The sequence below is a fragment of the Sceloporus undulatus genome, chromosome 2 (assembly GCF_019175285.1).
Source record: "Sceloporus undulatus isolate JIND9_A2432 ecotype Alabama chromosome 2, SceUnd_v1.1, whole genome shotgun sequence".
Taxonomy (NCBI): domain Eukaryota; kingdom Metazoa; phylum Chordata; class Lepidosauria; order Squamata; family Phrynosomatidae; genus Sceloporus; species Sceloporus undulatus.
Genome location: NC_056523.1, coordinates 334,027,467 through 334,047,211, shown reverse-complemented (window position 1 = coordinate 334,047,211; position 19,745 = coordinate 334,027,467). Strand labels below are relative to the sequence as shown.

At 53.7% G+C, this 19,745-nt stretch overlaps 2 protein-coding genes across 2 annotated transcripts; both read right to left on the bottom strand.

Annotated features, from left to right (window-relative positions):
• Positions 1-618: 618 nt before the first annotated feature.
• On the bottom strand, positions 619-3,930 carry LOC121922864 (non-lysosomal glucosylceramidase-like). The gene is made up of 3 exons (XM_042452758.1): positions 3,849-3,930; positions 1,778-1,882; positions 619-1,046 (listed from the first exon to the last, which is right to left on the bottom strand). Exons 1-3 carry the CDS (start codon positions 3,928-3,930, stop codon positions 850-852), a joined length of 384 nt encoding a protein of 127 aa, XP_042308692.1. The 3' UTR covers positions 619-849.
• Positions 3,931-5,088: 1,158 nt separating this feature from the next.
• On the bottom strand, positions 5,089-17,303 carry LOC121920721 (non-lysosomal glucosylceramidase-like). Its single transcript, XM_042447876.1, has 7 exons — positions 15,658-17,303; positions 14,253-14,344; positions 14,045-14,160; positions 13,619-13,837; positions 8,090-8,488; positions 5,900-6,048; positions 5,089-5,164 (listed from the first exon to the last, which is right to left on the bottom strand). Exons 1-7 carry the CDS (start codon positions 16,131-16,133, stop codon positions 5,089-5,091), a joined length of 1,527 nt encoding a protein of 508 aa, XP_042303810.1. The 5' UTR covers positions 16,134-17,303.
• Between the last annotated feature and the right edge of the window lie 2,442 nt (positions 17,304-19,745).

Below are 19,745 nucleotides of genomic sequence, written 5' to 3'. Positions count from 1 at the left end.
TTAACATTTTTTTAAAAATCAGCAATTTTTTTTGTGTGTCCTCCATTTTTTTTAAAAAAATCCCCCATTTGAAAAATTTGTCCTACATTTGTCCTGGTTTGTTTATTTAATTATTTTTTTTTTTAAAAAAATTATTTAATTATTTATTTTTTGGCTTCGGCCCCCCCAGTTGTCTGAGAGACAGTAACCCGGCCCCCGGCTCAAAAAGGTTGCCTACCCCTGCTCTAGGTCCTGAAGTGCAACTCTGGAGCTACAAAGGCCTAGCAGAGTATTCTCTCTAGGAATCTCTAGGTCCTCAAGGGCAACTCTGTGGTCAACGTCCGACTGACACTGACCATAAAACTGCAGTGGAGGAGCTACAAAGGTCTAGTAGAGTATTCTTTCTTTGACTCTCTAGATATTAAAGTAGTGCAACTTTTAGTTAAGGTTGACCGTAGAGTTGCGCTGGAAGACCTAGAGATTCCTAGAGAGGTATATATTAACTCTGTGGATAATCAAATCGGCAAATATCAAGGTCGCAAATATGGAGGGATGAGTGTATTGCTGCTGGTAGGACCTTGTGGAAAGCCTCAAACAGACCCCCCCCCCCCCCCCCCAAAAAAGACCAGGGGGTGAAGCCCAGAGAGGGGGGGGGGCCCTGATCCTGCCTCTCTCAGGTACAAAGCTGCTCAGAAGGAATGTCATTTCCCATCAAAGTGAGAAAGCGTTTTCTAGCCGGGGTGGGGAGGGTCCTATCCACATTGCCCCCAAGGGAGGGTCACAACCCTGCAGGGAAGCTATTGCATATCGCAGAATGGGATAGGAGTGGATGGCCCTCGTGGTTCTTTCCAACATTATGGTTCTATGATTCTATGGCCATGCTCCTCCTGCTCCGTCCCTCCCTCGTGGAGAAAAGGAAAGGGGGCTAGTGCTTAGGAGGGGAGAGCTGTGGGGCTTACCTGGCTCCCCGATGTCGTGGGGCACCACATTGCGCAGTTTCACCTGGGCCGTCTGCCCGTCCATCAGGTAGAGCCGCGGGCGCAGGTCCTCGTGCAGCACGGCCGCCGCTGGAGGAGAAGAGAAGGATGGTTAATGGCTGTGTCCGGGAGGGGGTCTCCTGGCAGAAACACCGCCTCCGAGGGACAGCAGCCCAGCCCAGAAAGTCCCCAGACCCACAGCTCTGCATCACATGCCTGGCAGAGAAAAGGCAAGAGGGGCAAGGAAGGGAGGGGCCAAGGCAGGACCCATTTAGAACCCTCACTCCACAAACCCCTTGGACCCTTCACTCCCATTGGGTTCAGGGCAGAGAGGGAAGGGGCTGAGGCCCACAGACCCCTCGGACCCCTCATGCCCACTGGGTTGGGGGCAGAGAGAGAAGGGGCTGAGGCCCACGGATCTCTCACTCCCATTGGGTTGGGGGCAGAGAGGGAAAGGGCTAAGGCCCACAGACTCCTTGGACCCCTCACGCCCACCGGGTTGGGGGCAGAGAGAGAAGGGGCTGAGGCCCAAGGATCCCTCACTCCCATTGGGTTGGGGGCAGAGAGGGAAGGGTCTCAGGCCTGCAGACCCCTCAGATCCCTCACTCCCATTGGGTTCTGGGCAGAGAGGGCTCAGGCCCATAGACCCCTTGGACCCCTCACTCCCATTGGGTTTGGGGGCAGAGAAGGAAGGGGCTCAGGCCCACAGACCAAGATCATTCAAAACCAGCTTCAGTGCTCTGAGAGAAAGGGCCCAGAAGCAGGATGGTGCCTGGGCAGGGGGCTGGATTTGGAGGGATGGAGTGGGGGGTCTCACCTACCCATGTCATACTGGAGGCTGAGCTCCAACTTGGGCCACAGCATGGCGAGAGCAAAGGAGGCATAGAAGTGGACGTCGTAAGTGTTGTACATCCGGTACTCCTGGCCTGGAAGGAAGGAAGGAAGGAAGGAAAACGGAAAAACTCACGGAGGGCTTTCTAGGTCATACCCAGCACTTTGAATTGTGCCCGGAAACAAATTGGGAGCCACTGGAGCTGTTTCAAGAGGGGCACAGAGTGGTTTCTATAATCCGTCCCAATTAATGGTCGGGCTTTCAGCTCTTTGGACCAGAAGAGTTTCCATACACTTCTCAGGGGCAGCCTGAAGGGCAGTTACAGTCATCCGAATGGGATGCAACTAAGGTACGCACCACCATGAATAGGTCAGACATCCCCAGGAAGGGAACATATTTGAAGGGGTGTCATTTTGAGAAGGGAGCAAGCTTGTTTTCTGATGCTCCAGAGAATCAGACACAATGGAGCAACAGATGCTAGGTACAGGAAAACAGATTCCAGCTCAATATTAGGAGGAACTTCTACATCTGGAAACCATCAAGCCCTATGAGGAATGACTGAGGGAGCTGGGAATGTTTAGCCTGGAGAAGAGAAGGTTAAGAGGTGATATGATATTAGCCCTGTTTAAGTATTTGAAGGGATGTCATATTGAGGAGGGAGCTTGTTTTCTGATGCTCCAGAGAAGAGGACACCATGGAGCAATGGATGCAAGCTCCAGGAAAAGAGATTCCAGCTCAACATTAGGAGGAACTTCCTGACAAGAAGGGCTGTTTGACCGTGAAATATACTTGGAGATTTTGGTGGGGTCTCCTTCTTTGGAGGTCTTTAAACAGAGGCTGGATGGTCATCTGTTGGGGATGCTTTGATTGAGAGTTCCTGCATGGCAGAAGAAAGGGGTTGGACTGGATGGTCCTTTTGGGGGTCATCACATCATATCACCTCTTAACCTTCTCTTCTCCAGGCTAAACATCCCCAGATCCCCAAGTTGTTCCTCAAAAAAGACTTATGGTTTCCAGACCCTTCACCATTTGGTTGGCCCTCCTTTGGACACAGTTCCAGTTTCTTATATCCAGATCCCAGAACTGGACACAATATTCCAGGTGGGGCCTGACCAGAGCAGACTAGATGCACTATTACTCCCTTGATCTAGACCAGGGGTAGGCAACCTTTGAGCTGGGGGCCGGTTGCTGTCCTCAGGGACTGGGAGGGGCGAAGCCGGGGGCGGAGCTTCCACTCTCCGGGGGGCCACTCCTCCCCATCTTTGCTGCCCCTGACGGGCCCCAGGCCCCTGTCAGAGACCGGCAAAAAAGCGGTGGGGCCGCCAGCGCTAGAGGGCCCCCTGAGGGCCCCAGCGATGGCACTGGCTCCCAGAGGCCCCTGCCGCCGCGGAGCCCCTGGAGGGCCCCAGCGATGGCAAAGGGCCCCCCAGAGGCCCCCTGCGCCGTCGGAGCCTCCTGAGGGCCCCAGCGACGGCAAGGGCCACCCAGAGCCCCTGCCGCCTTCGGAGCCCCCTGGAGGGCCCAGCGACGGCAGCGGGCTTCCTAGAGGCCCGCCACAGCTGCCGCCTCAGCCGCCCATCGCGGTTTTTCGCCCCTCTGGGCGCCGCCATTTTTTCGCCCCAAAATGGCGGGGAAGTCGCATGAACTTCGCCACCATTTTGCGCCCAAATGGCGGCGCCCAGAGCGGCGAAAAGCTGTGACGGGTGGCCGCCGCAGTGGCGGCAGAGCGGCAACAGCAGCTAGGGGCCATCGGCAGGCCTCTGGGGGCTGCATCCGGCCCGTGGGCCGGAGGTTGCCGACCCCTGATCTAGACACTATACTTCTATTAATGCAGCCTAAAATCACATGGCCCTTGTTAGCTGCCACATTGCATGTGACTCAAGTTTCTACTGTGGTTTCTAGGACTCCCAGATCCTTCACACAAAAAGTCCCTTGAGCCAGGGTCCCCCTCCTTACTATGCAGTTCAATTTTTCTAGTGCTGTACCTGATCTTAGGAAGGGCGGTATACAAATAAAAGCTTTATTTATTATATTATATTATATTTCTGCAAAGAGACGACCTTCCAGGTAGGCAAAGCGGCCAAACTCCCCCACAACAGGCAGCAGCCCAGAGAGTCCCTGGGAGCGTCCAGGAAGGGCCATCTCGGCAGCAAGCTCCACCCAGACGTCCCTCCGTCCGCAGGATAGAGTTCGTTGAAGAGGGCCGACTTGTACCAGGCGGGCAGGTCACTGCAAGGGAATGGGAAAGAAAGGCGCAATATTCATCGTGCCGCTTGACCACACACCGCCCACCCGTCCCTGGGTTGTGGCATTTTGCAAGGAGGAGTGATGGACGCTGCCACGTAGCAGATAACCCAGGGTCTTACTGTGTGTTTATGGGGGCTTTCTCATGCCAGAAGGTCCTTCACCTGCAGACAGGCAAGCCTGTTCAACAGCTGGCAGACGGGAAGGGGTTAAATGGGGTCCCCCTTTCCTCGGTCAATGTCAGGGAACCGACCAGGGCTGACCCCCCCCCCCAGGGGCTCATTTGCAGCCCAAAGACCTCTTCTTGCCCAGGAACACAACTGGCACACAGAGTATGCTTTGAGGGAGGTTCCTGCAGGCAGAACGGGGGTGGTGGATGGTCCTTTTGGGGTCTCTTTCAACTTTCTGAGTCTATGAGTATCCCCCTTTCCTCAGCAAGGCAGAGGTCCAGAGCAAGTGTGGGCACTAGGCCCCACTTAGCCTCCTAGGAGGAATGTGGGGGGCAACTCCCTAAATGGGTCTGGGGCCATTTTTGTAAGGCACCTTCAGCCATTTTCGCCCAGGAGAGGTCTTTTTCAAAGCAGGCAGCTATTCAAATCACTTTAGGTTTACTTCCGGTTTTACAAAAAAGAGCTTTTCTTTGACCTGAAATTGTCAGGGGAACCCAAACATGGCGTAAAGCTCCTGCCCCTTTGTATGCCCCTTCCGCTTTTGGGGCCATGTTTAGACCCCAGGGCGCTTTGGGCACACCTGACTGTCAGGAAGGATTTCGCCCGATATATTTAGTATGTTTAGGTTTACAATAAGAATGATGGGATTTATCATAGTTTAAAACGTGGGGTTTTGCTTGTTCAGTGCTGGATTCTGTTCTTTTGTTAAGGTGTCTGCCCTCCTGTTTTCTGCCAGCCAGACATTTGCAAAAGTAGGAAGCAGGCATTGAGAAGGTCAAGGGCCCTTGCTCCGTGGCCCCTTCTGCCCAGATGGAGTTCCGCACCCCAATGCAGGCCTAACCTGTCTCCAAGATGGGCCTCTGCAGGCCTCGATCTTTCTCCTCCATCAGGGGTAATGGGTCAGCATGTGGTGGCAAAGGGCAGGGCAGGCGTCCCCTTCCCGGCCAAGAACGGTGTACCACCTGCAGATAGATCAAGGGGAAGGGGAGAATGGACTGAAAGGAGCCAAACGCCACTTCTGGTCAAGCAGAATCTGCTGCTCATAAACAATAGAGTTGGAAGCAGCCCCCCAAAAGGCCTGATCCAGTCCAACCCAAATTTCTACTAGCAGGAACTCTCCATCAAAGCATCTGCATTGACAGATGGGCCATCCAGCCTCTCTGCTCTGTGCCTTTGGATCGATCCAGCTCCAGAGGTCTCTCTTGGTCCCCCTCTGGCGTTGTTCTGGTCATCTTCCGGCTGTCCTGGCAATCCATGTGCGCCAGCACAGTGCCTGGAGCAGAAAACGGCCTCCCAGGCCCTGTTGCCAGTCAATTGCTTGGCCGACAGGCCCTGTTTAAGTATTTGAAGGGGTGTCACGGTGAGGAGGGAGCATGCTTGTTTCTGCCGTTCCAGGAATAGGACACAATGGAGCAATAGATGCAAGCTCCAAGGAAACGGAGGATTCCAGGTCAACATTCGGAGGAGGGAGGAACTCGCGTAAGCAGTAAGGGCTATGGACAGTGGAAAATTCCTTTGGAGGTCATGGAGTCTCCTCTTTGGGTCTTAGCAGAGGCTGGATGGCCATCTGTTATGGGAATGCCTTGACTGAGAGTTCCTGCAAGCGAAAGAAGAGGGGTTTGACAGGATCAGGGCCTTGTTGGGTCTCTTCCAACTTACGATTCTAGATTCTAGGAAGCCGGCCTGGGAGGACCAACTCGTAGTGCTCCTCTCTTTGGACCGAAGCGGATGCGCGGCAGTCCCAGGCCAAGCCCAGCTCCAGTGTCCCACGGCCATGGGCCGCACATTCAAGTAGCGCACACAGCAGCCAGCGCAGGCCACCCCCTTCTCCGTTGGGGGCTTTTTCCTGAAAGAGGAGAACACAACATACCCAATGCAAAAAAGTACCCTGGGTCGAGACATGACCCTCCACCTCAGGCTGGCCCGCCCTTCCTGGAGCTCACCTGGTGGGGATCCAGCTTGCCGTCTGCCAGAAGGTCTTGCCACACTTCCTCTCCGGTGCTGCAGGGTTGAAAGAAGTGAAGTGGGTGACTGTTGTGTGCCTTCCTGGAGGAAGAGAAAAACCACAAAACTAGTCGAAGGACCCAAGGGCCATCCAGTCCAACCCCATTTTGCGGGGCAGGACTCTAAATCAAAACATCTCCAACAGAAAGGCATCCAGCCTCTGCTTAAAGACCTCCAAGAAGGAGACTCCATTGTACTCCATTGAGGGAGTTTTGTTCCCCTGTCGCATAGCCCTTACTCTCAGGAGGTTCCTCCTAACGTTGAGGTGGAATCTCTTTCCTGCAGCTTGCATCCCATTGCTGCGGATCCTGTTCTCTGCAGCAGCGAAAAAACAAGTCAGCTCTCTCCTCAATATGACATATGAGGGCTATCATCTGCTCTTAACCTTTCTCTTCCCAGGCTAAACATCCAGCTCCCTAAGTGTCTCCTCATAGGGACTTAATGGTTTCCAGACCCTTCACCATTTGGTCTCCCCCTCCTGGACACATGGCTCCAGTTTCTCAATGTCTTTTCTGATGTGTCGCCCAGAACTGGACACAATATTCAGGTGGGGCTTGACCCGAGCAGTTATACAGTATAGTGGCACTATTACTCCCTTGATCTAGACACTCTGCTTTTATTGATGCAGCCCAAAATTGCATTGGCCTTTTTAAGCTGCTGCATCACACTGTTGACGCATGTTCATTTGTGGTCTACTTGGACTCCCAGATCCCTTCACACCTAAATCTGCTCAGCCCGGTGTTCCCCATAATCCCTATCTGTGCATTTATTTTTCTGCCCTAAGTGCAGTTACCTTACATTTCTCTGTGTTGAATTTCATTTTGTTAGCTTTGGCCCAGCTTTCTAGTCTATTCAGGTCATTTTGGATCTTGATCATGTCCTCTGGGTATTAATATTGTTCCTCCTAAGTGGGGTCATCTGCAAATCTGATAAGTTGTCTCCAATTCTGTCACCAGGTCATTGATACAGATGTTTGAATAACACTGCCCCAGGTAGAGCCCTGTGGGACCCCACTGGTCACTTCTCTCCAGGATGAAAAGGGCCATTGCTGGCATGCTTGGGTTCTGTCAGTCGGTCAATTGCAAACCATGTAACAGTTATACCAAGGCGCATCTTTTACTGTCAAATAGCTCTTACTCTCAGGAAGTTCCTCCTAATGTTGAGTTGGAATCTCTTTTCCTGGAGCTTCCATCATTGCTCCATTGTCTCTTCTCTGGAGCAGCAGAAAACAAGCTGCTCCTCCTCAATATGATCCCTTATATTAAACCGGGCTCATCATATCACTCTTAACCTTCTCTTTCCAGGCTAAACATCCCTAGCTCCTAAGTCTTTCCTCATAGGGCTTCATGTTTCCAGACCCTTAAACAATTGGTCACCCTCCTTTGAACACACTCCATCTTGTAAATGAATTGTGGTGCACCAGAAACTGGACACAATGTATTTTGATTTAAGGTACCCTTAGACACACCCTATGTGATATCAGCTGCAGTATATCTATACTATTAAGAGGGTTGGAGAGGGATTGATGTTCTCTCTCTTCTCATCCTCTCACTCTCTGGGGCTTGCTCTGCTCAGTAGTTGCTCCTGGATGAAAAAATTACTGCTCTTACATGAGATTGGACTCTGTGTGGATTCTTACAAGATTGGATTCTAACAGCAGACATACAGGGTGACCAAAATAGAATAGAGTGGCACTATTACTTCCCTGCTCTAGGATACTATTGATGCAGCCTAGAATCACAATGGCCTTTTTAGCTGCCATATCCACACATCCCTCATCTCTGGCCCAGCTGTCAAGGACACAGTTGCCCCCGTCTCCCAAAGCTGTGTGCAGAGAAGACCATATGGCTTCTCCTCCTGCTCGAGGTCTGAGGCTTCTTCACCTTGGAGCCCCCAACCGCAGCCTCCTGGGGGTCTTGTGCACCCCCACAGTCCTCTGGGCCCCCAGCCTCAAATGCCTTCACAGCCATGCTCCCTTCTTCCTCTCCCAAGCCTGAGCAACCCCCAGAGATGCCGCCTCCCTTCTTTTCCTGACCCTCACCCCCTGGCCCACCTTCTCCCCCTCGAGGCCCAGGTGTAGGAGTTGACCGGCGGCAGTGGTGCAGGAGGATGCCCCTGACGCAGTGGCCGTCCTTCTGGAGGCTGAAGGGCTCCTCCAGTGGCCGCCCCCGACGGTCATCCTTGCCTCCGTCCCATTCTGGAAGGTGACATGATGGAGACCTCCACCCTCGTCCCGCTGGTTCTCCGCCTCCCCACGAAGACCCCCACGGAAGGCTGCTCTCCTGTGGGCCGAAAGGGCAAGAAAGGATGTCATGGAATGCAGGAAGAAATGTGAATCATAGAGTCAGAGGGATCCCAAGGGCCCTGCTCCAGTCCAAGCCCCTTCTTCTGCCAGGCAGGCATCTCCATAAGCACCCACGACAGATGCCCATACAGACCCATTTTAAGACCTCCAAGGAGGCAGACTCCAAGCAGCATATTCACTGTCAAACAGCTCTTTCTGTCAGGAAGTTCCTCCTACTGCTGGGCTGATCTCTTTCTGTAATTTGATCTGCAAATTTGATAAGTTGCCTTCTATCCTTCACCCAAACATTTATAAAGTGTTGAACAGCAAACTGGGCCCCGGACAGAGCCCTACTGGACACCCCTCTGTCCTCCTCTCAAGATCAAAAGGAAGCCATGTCAGCAGCTTTGGTTTCGGCCAGTCAGCCATTCCTAATCCTTATTTATTATTATTAAACCTTTATTTATGAAGCGCTGCTTACCAGCGCTGTACATACAATATTTTTAGTTAGAGGATCCTGCCCTCGGGCTTACATCTAAAAAGACGACACAGAAGGAGAAGAACGGGAGGGTGGAGGGAAAGGGTAAGGGTCCGCAGTTCCTCTCGACCTCCGGGCCTGGACCAAGGCAGAGGGACTGGAGGGAGGGCTTGGCTTCATCATGGATGGTTAATCATTTTCCAGGAAACTATATACTCTCAAGTAGGAATAATACATATACAATACATCCATACAGGACATGATTCATAAAACAGGCAACAAGGAAATCAAATATAGTAAGCGACAATTATGCAATGCCTGGGAAGGATGTCTTCACTCCGTTTTGAAGCTGGTTAAAAAGTGATGGCTTTTGTTGCAGGGGGAAGAGGTTCCAGGGAGTGGGGGGCAGTGGGAAAGGGCGAATCCGAGTGGGGCACGAGGAAATCCTGGGCTGGGACGCAGACCTTACTACCAGAACGGAGGGAACAAGGAGTGGGAGTTGAGGGGAAAGAAGGTCTGATAAGTAAGGAGGGGCCAGTCCTGGAGGGCTTTGAATGTCGACAGCGGAGCTTACTGAATGCGGAAAGGGGAGGGAGCCAGGAAGGATGCCAAGCAGGAGAGATGTGGTCAGGCGGTGGGTGGAATGAATGATATCGTGCAGCTGAATGCTGACAGAGATTAAGGACGGGGTGAGAGAGAGGAGCCCAGCCAGGAGGACGTTACAGGACCCAGTGTGAGTCACTAGGGCATGGACTAGGATCTTGGCAGAGAAGAGGTGGAGGATGGTTGGTTTGGCATCTAGAAGCCTTGGCTGTGGTCGGATCTGCGGGGGCTATGGCAGCCACAGAGATGGAGCGAGGAGCCAGGTGGTGGGACCAACGAACCAGCTCCGGGCCATGCCTACCCGGTGCTGTTTCTGGGGCCTTGCATCAATTATATTATTATTATTATTAACCTCTATTTATGAGCGCTGTAAATTTACACAGCGCTATACATACAATCTTTTAGTTAGAGGATCCCCGCCCTCGGGTTAACATCTAAAGGACATGACCCAGAAGGAGAGAGAGGGAGTGGTGGAGGGAAAGGGTAAGAGGTCAGCAGTTCCTCTCGACTCCAAGGCCTGGACCCAGGCAGATGGACTGAGGGAGGGTTGGTTCATCATGGATGGTTAATCATTTCCAGGGAAATTATAGAAGTATGTGTCCGTCAAGGGAAGCAATTGTGCCACTTATCTGCTTTGGTCAGGTCTCACCTGGAATAAGCTGTGTCCAGTTCTGGCAAAACCACTGAAAAAGGATATTGAGAACTGGAGCCATGTGTCCAAAGAGGAGACTAAATGGGTGAAGGCCTGGATACCATAAAGCCTCTGAGGGAGACTGAAGGAGCTGGGGGGTGTTTAGCTGCAGAGGAGAAAAGTTACGAGGTATATGAGACCCTGCTTAAATATTTGAAGAGAGGTATATTGAGGAGGGAGCAACTTGTTTCTGTGCCTCCAGAGAATGGAGACAATGAATGGCCTGCAAGAATAGATCCCTTAACATTAGGAGGAACATCCTGATGATAGAACTGGAGAAGGAAAGTTAAGGGGTGACATGATAGCCCTGTTAAATACTTGAAGGGTTGTCACTTTGGGATGGAGCAAGCTTGTTTTGCTGCTCCAGAGAACAGGAGACAATGGCGCATGGATGCAAAGTACTGGAACAAAGGATTCCACCTCAACCTCTGGAGAACTGTTTGGCTGTTGACTGATGTTCAACTTGTGGTCTCCCTGGACTCCTAGATCCCTTCAGCGGAGAGTCTCTTAAGCCAGTGTCCCTCATCCGATATCTGCACATTTTATTTTTCCTTCTAAGTGCAGTGTCTTCATTTCTCCCTGTGAAGTCGTTTTCTTCTTCCTAGCTGCTATCCTAATTGGGTTGTCTGCCGTTTGATCCGTGCCCTCTTTCCTTCCTCCGTCTTGTGATTTGGAATGGAAAACTGGGCCCAGGACAGAGCCCCACTGGTCCCTTTCTTTCCAGGGTGAGACGGAGCCACGCTTGCTGAGTGTCCTTTGGGTTTGGCTGGTCAACCAATTGCAAATGCATTGAACAACTGCATTGTCTAAACCGATTTTATTGCTTCTTTGCAAGAATGTCATGGAGAACCTTACTGAAATCGAGAGATTCTCTCGTAACGAATTCTGCGAAAGGATTTATATGATTTAGGGGTTAAAATAAGAATGATGGATTTCATAACAGTTTAAAAACGTGGGTTTAGCTTGTGATGCAGAAAAGGGTTATGTGTTTTTAATGCTAAGAATTTGCTTGAAAGAGAAGGAATGCGGAAGGTGATTTCTCTCCAAGCTTGCCTTTAGGGAAGGAGGGGCAATGGGGGGGGGTGATTTTCATAATGTTGGGTTAAAGTTATGTATTTATATAGTTTATATGGTTTTATATTTGATATTAAAGGTTAATAGGTTTTATAGATCTATATTTGAGTTTAAAGATAGAGATATAGACTGTTGTAATATGGATTAAATTGCTAACTGCGGGTGCCTCTTGTTTCAAGATTGTTGATGAGAAAGAGTTTCTTCTCCCGACTTCTGGCCAAAATGCGGACACCTGGATTTCGACCATTTCCTCCCCAGTTTCTCGCAGCGCGGGGAATTATAGGCGATCATATTTAAAACTGTTGCGGGGCAGCTGTCATATCATCTATAAAAGCGTCATCTATGTTTTTCACCTTTAGACTTTAGACAAGCGAGGCACAGAACTGTCTGTTATGATTTCTTTCTGCAACAAAGCTTATTTCATGAATCTGCCTGAAAGGTCTGCGGATTTGGTGCTGCCTGACAATGTCTCTAACTACCGTATTTTCCGGCGTATAAGGCGAATGGAGCCATACTGCCTCTGGGGTCCTTGACTCCTCTCACACCGCAGGCTTGCCCGGCTGGAGGAGGTCTCAGGAGACCTAAGAGAGATCCGCAGCGCTGGGGTCTAGCCGCCATTTTTCTCCAAAAAGCAGCGGGGAAAGCGCTCCAAGAGGCGGCCGGGTTGAGGAAAAGAGCCGGCCCCTTAGTCTCGATCCTAAGCGTCTTCAGAATTCTCCGTGGAAGCGCGAAGGACGAGCGGAGGATTCTGGGTGGCGGCGGCTACCGCGAGGACTTCTGAAGCCGCTGAAGGATCAGAAGATCCCTGCCGCAGTGGCGGCGGCGTGGAAGGTAAGAGGCGGCCCTTTTACTCAGCGTGACGTGGAAGAGTAATGGGCCGGCCTTTTTACTCAGCGATGCGTGCGGAGGAGTAGGGGCCAGCTCTTTACTCTGCCCGGCTGGCTCTGGAAGCCACTTCCCACCGCCTATTGAAAAACAATGGCACAAGAGCCCAGTCCCGCGGATCCTCTCAGGTCTCTAGAGAGGACCCGCTCCAGCTGGCGCAAGACCCTGTCAGGGCGTCCAGGGATGTGTCGGCGGGCGCGCGGGGTGTCATCTATAACCTCCCGTCGCCTATACGCCGGGAAAATACGGGTAAACACTGAAGGGAGGTCATACTGAGAGGGGAGCAAGCTTGTTTTCTGCTGCTCCAGAGAATATGGAGACAAAGCAATGGATTCAAATGAGAGGAAAAGAGTTCACCTCAACATTAGGAGGCACTTCTGGACAGTAATTACGTTTGATGGGGAAATCTCTATTCCCTCAGAGTCTCTTGTTTGTAGCTCTTTAGCAGAGGCTGGACGTCCATCTGTTCAAAATGGGAATGTTTGACGGAGGGTTTCCTTGCATGGAAGAAGAATTGGGGTTGATCAGGGGCCTTCTTGGGGTCTCTTCCAACTCTAGGATTCTATGATTTCTTAGAGGCTTTTAAACAGAGGCTGGATGGCCATCTGTCAATGGGGGTGCTTTGATAGAGAGTTCCTGTTTAAAGCACCAGAATCCCCCCCCCCCAAAAAAACCAAACCCATACCTCATGCTAACAGAGAAAGGCAGTGCCTCCTGGTTGGACCTATCCTATGGGTGGGATGAGGTCTCCATGGAGCACAGGACCACCTTCTCCACACCTGGGAGAACCCCAAAGGCATAATGCAAAGGCCCCAGACCTTCCCCCTGAGCCCACTCCCAAATCAGCGCAACTTCAGGTCATTATTCCATCTGCCATGGCAGTCTAGCCTCAGAGGGAGAGAAGGACCACTGGACTTGAGCCCCTTTGCCGTTCCTTAGAATCATAGAACCATAGAGTTGGGAGAGACCTTAAAAAGGACACTGATGCAGTCCAGTCCCATTCTGCCATGCAGGAACTCTCAATCAGAGCCTCCCCATTGACAGATGGCCATCCAGCCTCTGTTTAAAGACTTCCAAGGAGGGAGAGTCCACCAAAATCTCCAAGGGACCATGATCCATTATCGAACAGCCCTTACTGTCCACTCTCCTTTGGGGTCATGTCTTTTTAGATTGTTAGCCTGGGAACATGTATTACTGTCCTCCTCAGTTCCTCATGGTCTTCATCAGACTCGCGTCTCTTGCTTATGCGCGAAGGACGAATGGGGTGCATGTCCGCAGCTTCATGTCATTTCAGGTCGTATGCCTGACTGCAAGGCTTTGAGCGGATCCCAAAAGAGCAGGGTATGAATGCCATAAACAACAACAACAACAACTTCAATGTGCTCTCGCTCACTCACCTGGTAGTCGTGAGGGATGATGGGGGTGATCTGGCGGCAGGTGAGGACAAGGTCCTGGCCGGGCAGCTGGTAAACGCTCCATGCGCGCGGGTAGAGCGCATGGTAGAAGGCATAGTGGCCACAGAAACTCCAGTTCCAGGCCTGGAGGCGGCTGGGACGCTCCACCGACAGCACCTGTTGGTAGGCCGTCTGTCCCTTCCGGCGCAGGCAAACCGTGAACTGCGAGGAGGGCAGAAACGGGGGGCACAGGGTGAGAGGCAGGAAGAAGCCCCCATTTTGCTCCCAGGAGGGAGAGGACCCCAAAACATGGGCTCCAGCTGGGCGGCAGCACCCCCAAAGGCCCTGAGGAGGACGGAGAGTGACCATGCAAATGGGGACAGGGAAGGTGCTGACCCTCCATCCACTAATGCCCCCCATGCCACGCACCTGGTCAGCAACGACGGTCTTGTAGTGGTAGAGGCCTGGGTTCAGTTGCCACCGGCAGAAGTCCCCCCGCCAGCCCCGCGTGATGGTCCCTCCGCCAAAGCCCCCCAGTGGGCAGCCTGGAAAGGAGAGATGGACAGATGGACTGGTCAGTCTCCTTGCAGGGGCCGCCTTTCCCTTGCAGGACGTGCCCCCTGCACCCGGCACTGACCGTAGATCTGTCGGAGGGGCTGAGCATTGAAGAGGTCGATGAAGGGCTGCTTCTTCTCCAGCTGGGTCTTCCGATACCACCACTTGAAGTACCTGCAAAGGAGCAAAAGAAGACGATTGAGAGTTCCTGCATGGCAGCATGGGGTCGGATTGGACGGTCCTTGGGGGTCTCTTCCAACTCTCTATGAATCTGTGAGTTCCTGCATGGTGGAATGGGGTTGGACTAGGCGGCCCTTGGGGGTGTCTTCCAACTCTATGGTTCTATGATTGAGAGTTCCTGCATGGCAGAATGGGGTCGGACTGGACGGCCCTGGGGGGGGGGGTCCTCTTCCAACTGAATGATTCTCTGTGAGTTCCTCCATGGCAGAATGGGGCTGGATTCCTGGGAAAAGGCTCAAAATGGTGGCCCTGAGGGTTAGGAGAGAAGGGAAGGGCCCATCCATCCCTGTCTGTGGGGCTGCCAGCCCCCCACTATTCCCTTCAAGACCCATCCTTGGCTTTACCCTCCATCCCTCCCTTTGCTAGCCCCTTTCTGTCCTCCTTAAAACTGGCCTCAGGACTCCAATTGAGGCTCGGATGGCGCAGAATATGGAGGGACTAATGGCTCCCTCGGTGGACCAGGAAACCCCTGCCCAGCTCTCTCCCCCAGAAGCCCCAGCCTTTCATTCCCTGCCATTCCGGCCACCCAACCCAAGCGGCAGCAGCAGCCATAAGAGCCTCAAAGGTGGCCTTTGCCCAGGAGGAGGAGGAGGAAGCGTCTGGCTCGGCAGAGCTTTAACTGCTGTGGAATTCTGGGAAGCGTAGTTGGTTGTGGCACCAGAGCAGAGCCCTTTCTGCAGTGCGGTTGGACTCCTTCTTGAAAGGAGGAGGAGGAGGCACCCAGCACTGGACTGGGGCTCCAAGTGAGGCCTGGATAGGGAGTTCCTGCACGGCAGCAGAAGATGGGGAAGTTGGGCTGGAGAGTCCTTCTGGGGGTCTCTCCCAACTCCATGGTTCTATGATTCTAGGCTAAGGAGGGCCTCATGGCTCCCTCGGAGGACCTGGGGACAGGGCTTCCTTCAATGCCATCGCATTGGCCTTGTCTGCTGCAGCATCATGCTTCTGGCACACAATCAAATTATGACCAAGAGTAAGAGAATGGCATCACAGAGTTGGAAAGGACCTTGGCAGCCTTTGGCCCTTGACCCAGGTGGTCAGGGACACAGGAGGGAGGTTAAGGGCCAATGGCCAAAGAGGTCAAGAGGAGGAAGAGTGACCACGGACAGACATTCCGGCCACTCTAGGGCAAAGGCTGCCCAACCGGACTGTCCACCTTGAAGGGTTGGCGGTCAAAGGTGACCCGGAAGTGAACCACCACCACCAGCAGCAACCACAGACGCCCCGGAGGCCGACCTTTGACCCCTGACCTGAGGGCGAGTCCGAGGTGGCGGAGGGCGTGGGCGGCGGAGACGTCGGAGGCCTGGTAGGGCTTCCTCCGCTCGGGGAAGCGGTGAGCCAGGCACAGGCGCCAGCCCCAGCGAGGGACTCTGAGGCCCGGCCCCAGAGAGCCCTCGAAGCCCGACATCAGGCCTTCCTCATCTTCCGAAGGAACAGCGCCGCAAGACGCCCCGCCGCACGCTCCGACTTGAGCCATGTCCGAATGCGGCGAGCGCCACTGACTGACTGAGCTGACTTCCGCCCCAGCCCTACTTCCAACGCCAGGCCACGCCCCTTCCCCGCCCCTCGACCAATGGGGAGACGGCGCGGAGGAGGAAACACCCGAGCCTTCCCGAAGGCCTCCAGGAGGCTCCTCCCCTGCGATCCAGAGCGCAGATGATTCAGTTGCGGAAACAATTGAGCGGAAGGGGAGGAGGAGGCGGGGCCTCCAGTAGGCTCCTCCCATCAAGTCCCGCGCTCTTCCCCTCCTTAAGGCTGCCAGTCCCAGCAGGGCAGAAAGAGGCGAGTTTTCCCGAAGGCGAAGTGGTGGGCGGGGTCTCCAGGAGGCTCCTCTCTTGTGGTCCAGCGGACAGACGATTCAGGCCCTTCCGAAGGTCTCCAGGAGGCTCCTCCCCTGCGCTCCCGAGCGCAGACGATTTACTTCCGGAAACACCCGAGTCTTCCCGAAGATCTCCAGCAGGCTCCTCACCTCCAAGCAGCCCATTCTGGCCGGGAGAAAGAGCCGAGCCTTCGCGACGTGGGAGGTGGAGTCTCGAGGCGGCTCCGCCCACACAGGCAGCCAATCCCGGCCGGGCAGAAAGAGCCGAGCCTTGCCGAAGTGGTGGGCGGAGTCTCATCCAGGCAGCGAATCCCAGAGCCCAGTGTTCCCGAAGTGGTGGGCGGAGTCTCCACGCGGCTCCTCCCCCCGCCGAGTCGGGAAGGCCGCCCGCGCTCCCCTGGGTCATACAGCCCCTTTTTTGCTTCTTCTTCCGGTTTTGGGCCTACTCTTCCGCCGCAGCCATGATCGAGGTTTCGGCGTCGCTCTTGCGGGGTGCGGTGTTCCTGGCCGGTGAGGTGCTGGAGTGCCGAGTGACCCTTCGGAACCCGCTCCCTCCGGACGCCACTTCGGCCTCCAGGTACGAAGAAGGCCTCTCTCTCTCTCTCTCTCTCGGGACTACATTTCCCAGAAGCCTCAGCTGTGCAGGCCAATAGCCAGGGATTCTGGGAGTTGTAATCCGAAACCCTCAAAAGCCTGGACAGGAAGTTCCCGCGTGGCAGAAAATGGCGGTTTGGACTGGACCAGGGCCCTTCTTGGAGTCTCCTCCAACTCTTCTATGACTCTAGAATATGGAGGGACTAATGGCTCCCTTTGTGGAGCTGGGAATGGCACGGTTCTCCAGGCATCACATTGGCCTCGTGTGCTGCAGCATCACGCCTCTGGCTCAGGGTCCAATTATGACCAGTTCATAATAGAATAGAATAGAATCATGTTGTGGTTAAGCTGCTGTTATTGCCTTCACTATACACACTCTCTCTCTCTCTCTGGCTTTGCTTCGCGAACAAAGATCCAGGAAGGAGCAGCGCGTTGGTGACTGAAAAGGCCAATCCGGGACAAACAGGTCCGGTTGCAGAAAGCACAGCATCCACTATAGGATTCTTGATTTCTTAGAGGCTTTTAAACAGAGGCTGGGATGGCCATCTGTCAATGGGGGTTGCTTTGATAGAGAGTTTCCGTTTAAAGCCACAGAATCCCCCCACCCAAAAAACCAAACCCATACCTCAGCTAACAGAGAAAGGCAGTGCCTCCTGGTTTGGACCTATCCTATGGGTGGATGAGGATCTCATGGAGGCACAGGACAACCTTCTCCACACCTGGGAGAACCCCAAGCAGAATGCAAAGGCCCCAGACCTTCCCCCTGAGCCACGCCCAAATCAGCCGCAACTTCGGTCATATTCCATCTGCCATGGCATCTATAGCCGCAGAGGGAGAGAAGGACACTGGACGTGAGCCCCTTTGCCGTCCTTAGACTAACCTAGACCATAGAGTTGGGAGAGACTTAAAAAGGAAACACTGATGCAGTCCAGTCCCAGTCTGCCAGGCAGGAACGCTCAATCAAGCCTCCCCATTGACAGATGGCCATCCGCCTCTGTTTAAAAAAAGACTTCCAAGGAGGGAGAGTCCACCAAAAATCTCCAAGGGACCATGATCCATTGTCACAGCCCTTACTGTACCACTCCTCCGTTGGGGTCATGGGTCCTTTTTAGATTGTTAGCCTGGGAACAGTATTACTGTCCTCCTAAAGTTTCCTCATGGTCCTTCATCAGCTCTTCGCGGCTCTGCTTATGCGCGAAGTACGAGGGGGGGCATGTCCGCGAGCTTCATGTCATTTTTTTTTTCAGTCGTATGCCTGACTGCAAGGCTTTGGAGCGGATCCCAAAGAGCAGGGTATGAATGACAATAAACAACAACACAACAACTTTCAATGGGCCTCTTACACGCACCTGGTAGTCGGGAGGGATGATGGGGGTGATCTGGGCGCGCAGGTAGGAACAGGTCCTGGCCGGCAGACTGTAACGCTCCATGGCGGCGGTAGAGCGCATGGTAGAAGGCATAGTGGCCACAGAACTCCAGTCCGGCATGGAGGGCGGCGGGACGCTCCAACCGACAGCAACCGGTTTGGTAGGCCGTCCTGTCCCCTTTCCGGCGCGGCAAACCGTGAACTGCGAGGAGGGCAGAACGGGGGCACAGGGTGAGAGGCGGGAAGAAAAGCCCCCATTTTGCTCCCGAGGAGGGAGAGGACCCCCAAAACATGGGCTCCAGCTGGCGGCAAGCACCCCCAAAGCCCTGAGGAGGACGTAGGTGACCATGGCAAATGGGGACGGGAAAGGTACTGACCCGCCATCAGAATGCCCCCCATGCCACCACCTGGCGCACGACGGTCCCTTGTAGTGGTAGAGGCCTGGGTTCAGTTGCCACCGGCAGAATCCCCCCGCCAAGCCCCCGGCGTGATGGTCCATCCTCCCCAAAAGCCGCCCCAGTGGGGCACCTGGAAAGGAGAGATGGACAGATGGACTGGTCAGTCTCCTTGCAGGGGGCCGCCTTTCCCTTCTGGACGTGCCCCACGCCCCGGCACGGACCGTAGATCTGTCCTGAGGGGCTTGAGCATTGAAAGAGGTCGAGGAGGGCTCTTCTTCTCCGCTGGGTCTTCACGCTACCACCACTTATGAAGTACCTGCAAGGAGCAAAAGAAGACGATTGAGAGTTCCGGGCATGGCACATGTTGGTCGATTGGACGGGGGAGGGGGGGTCTTGGGGGTCTCTTCCACACTCTCTAGGAATCGGTGAGTTCCTGCCATGGTGGAATGGGGTTGGACTAGGGCGCCCTTGGGGGTGTCTTCAACACTTGGGTCTAATGATTGAGAGTGCCTGATGGCAGAATGGGGTCGGACTGGACGGCCCGGGGGGGGGGTCCTCTTCCACAACTGAATGATTCTCGTCTTGCTCTGTGAGTTCCGCCTGGCGAATGGGGGTGGATTCATGGAAAAGGCGCAAAATGGGGGCCCTGAGGGTAGGAGAAAAGGGAAGGGCCCATCCATCCCTGTCCTGTGGGCTGCCAGCCCCCCACTATTCCCCGTCAAGACCCATCCTTGGCTTTACCCGCCATCCCTCCCTTTGCTAGCGCCTTCTTGGCCTCCCTTAAAACTGGCCGCAGACTCCAATTGAGCAGAGGCTGGATGGCCATCTGTCAAAAAGGGATGCTTCGATTGAGAGTTCCTGCATGGCAAAAGAAGGAGCTTGGTCTGGATCAGGGCCCTTCTTGGGTTCATGCTGAGGATAGAAGAGGTAGAAAAGGATTAATCAGCATCCTAAAAGGACATGCTTCTTGGCAGAAGAACGAAGGAGAGTGTGCGCAAAGAACAAGAAAATGGAGGTGTTAGTGAAGGAAGTAAATTACCATAGACATGCATCTGGCTTCCTAGAAGGTGTCAGCGTGCGAAGCTGCGAAACCCAAAAGTGGCATCCCTCCAAGTCAGTGGTACCCAAACTGTGTGCCCTTTATGGAATTGTGGACTACAG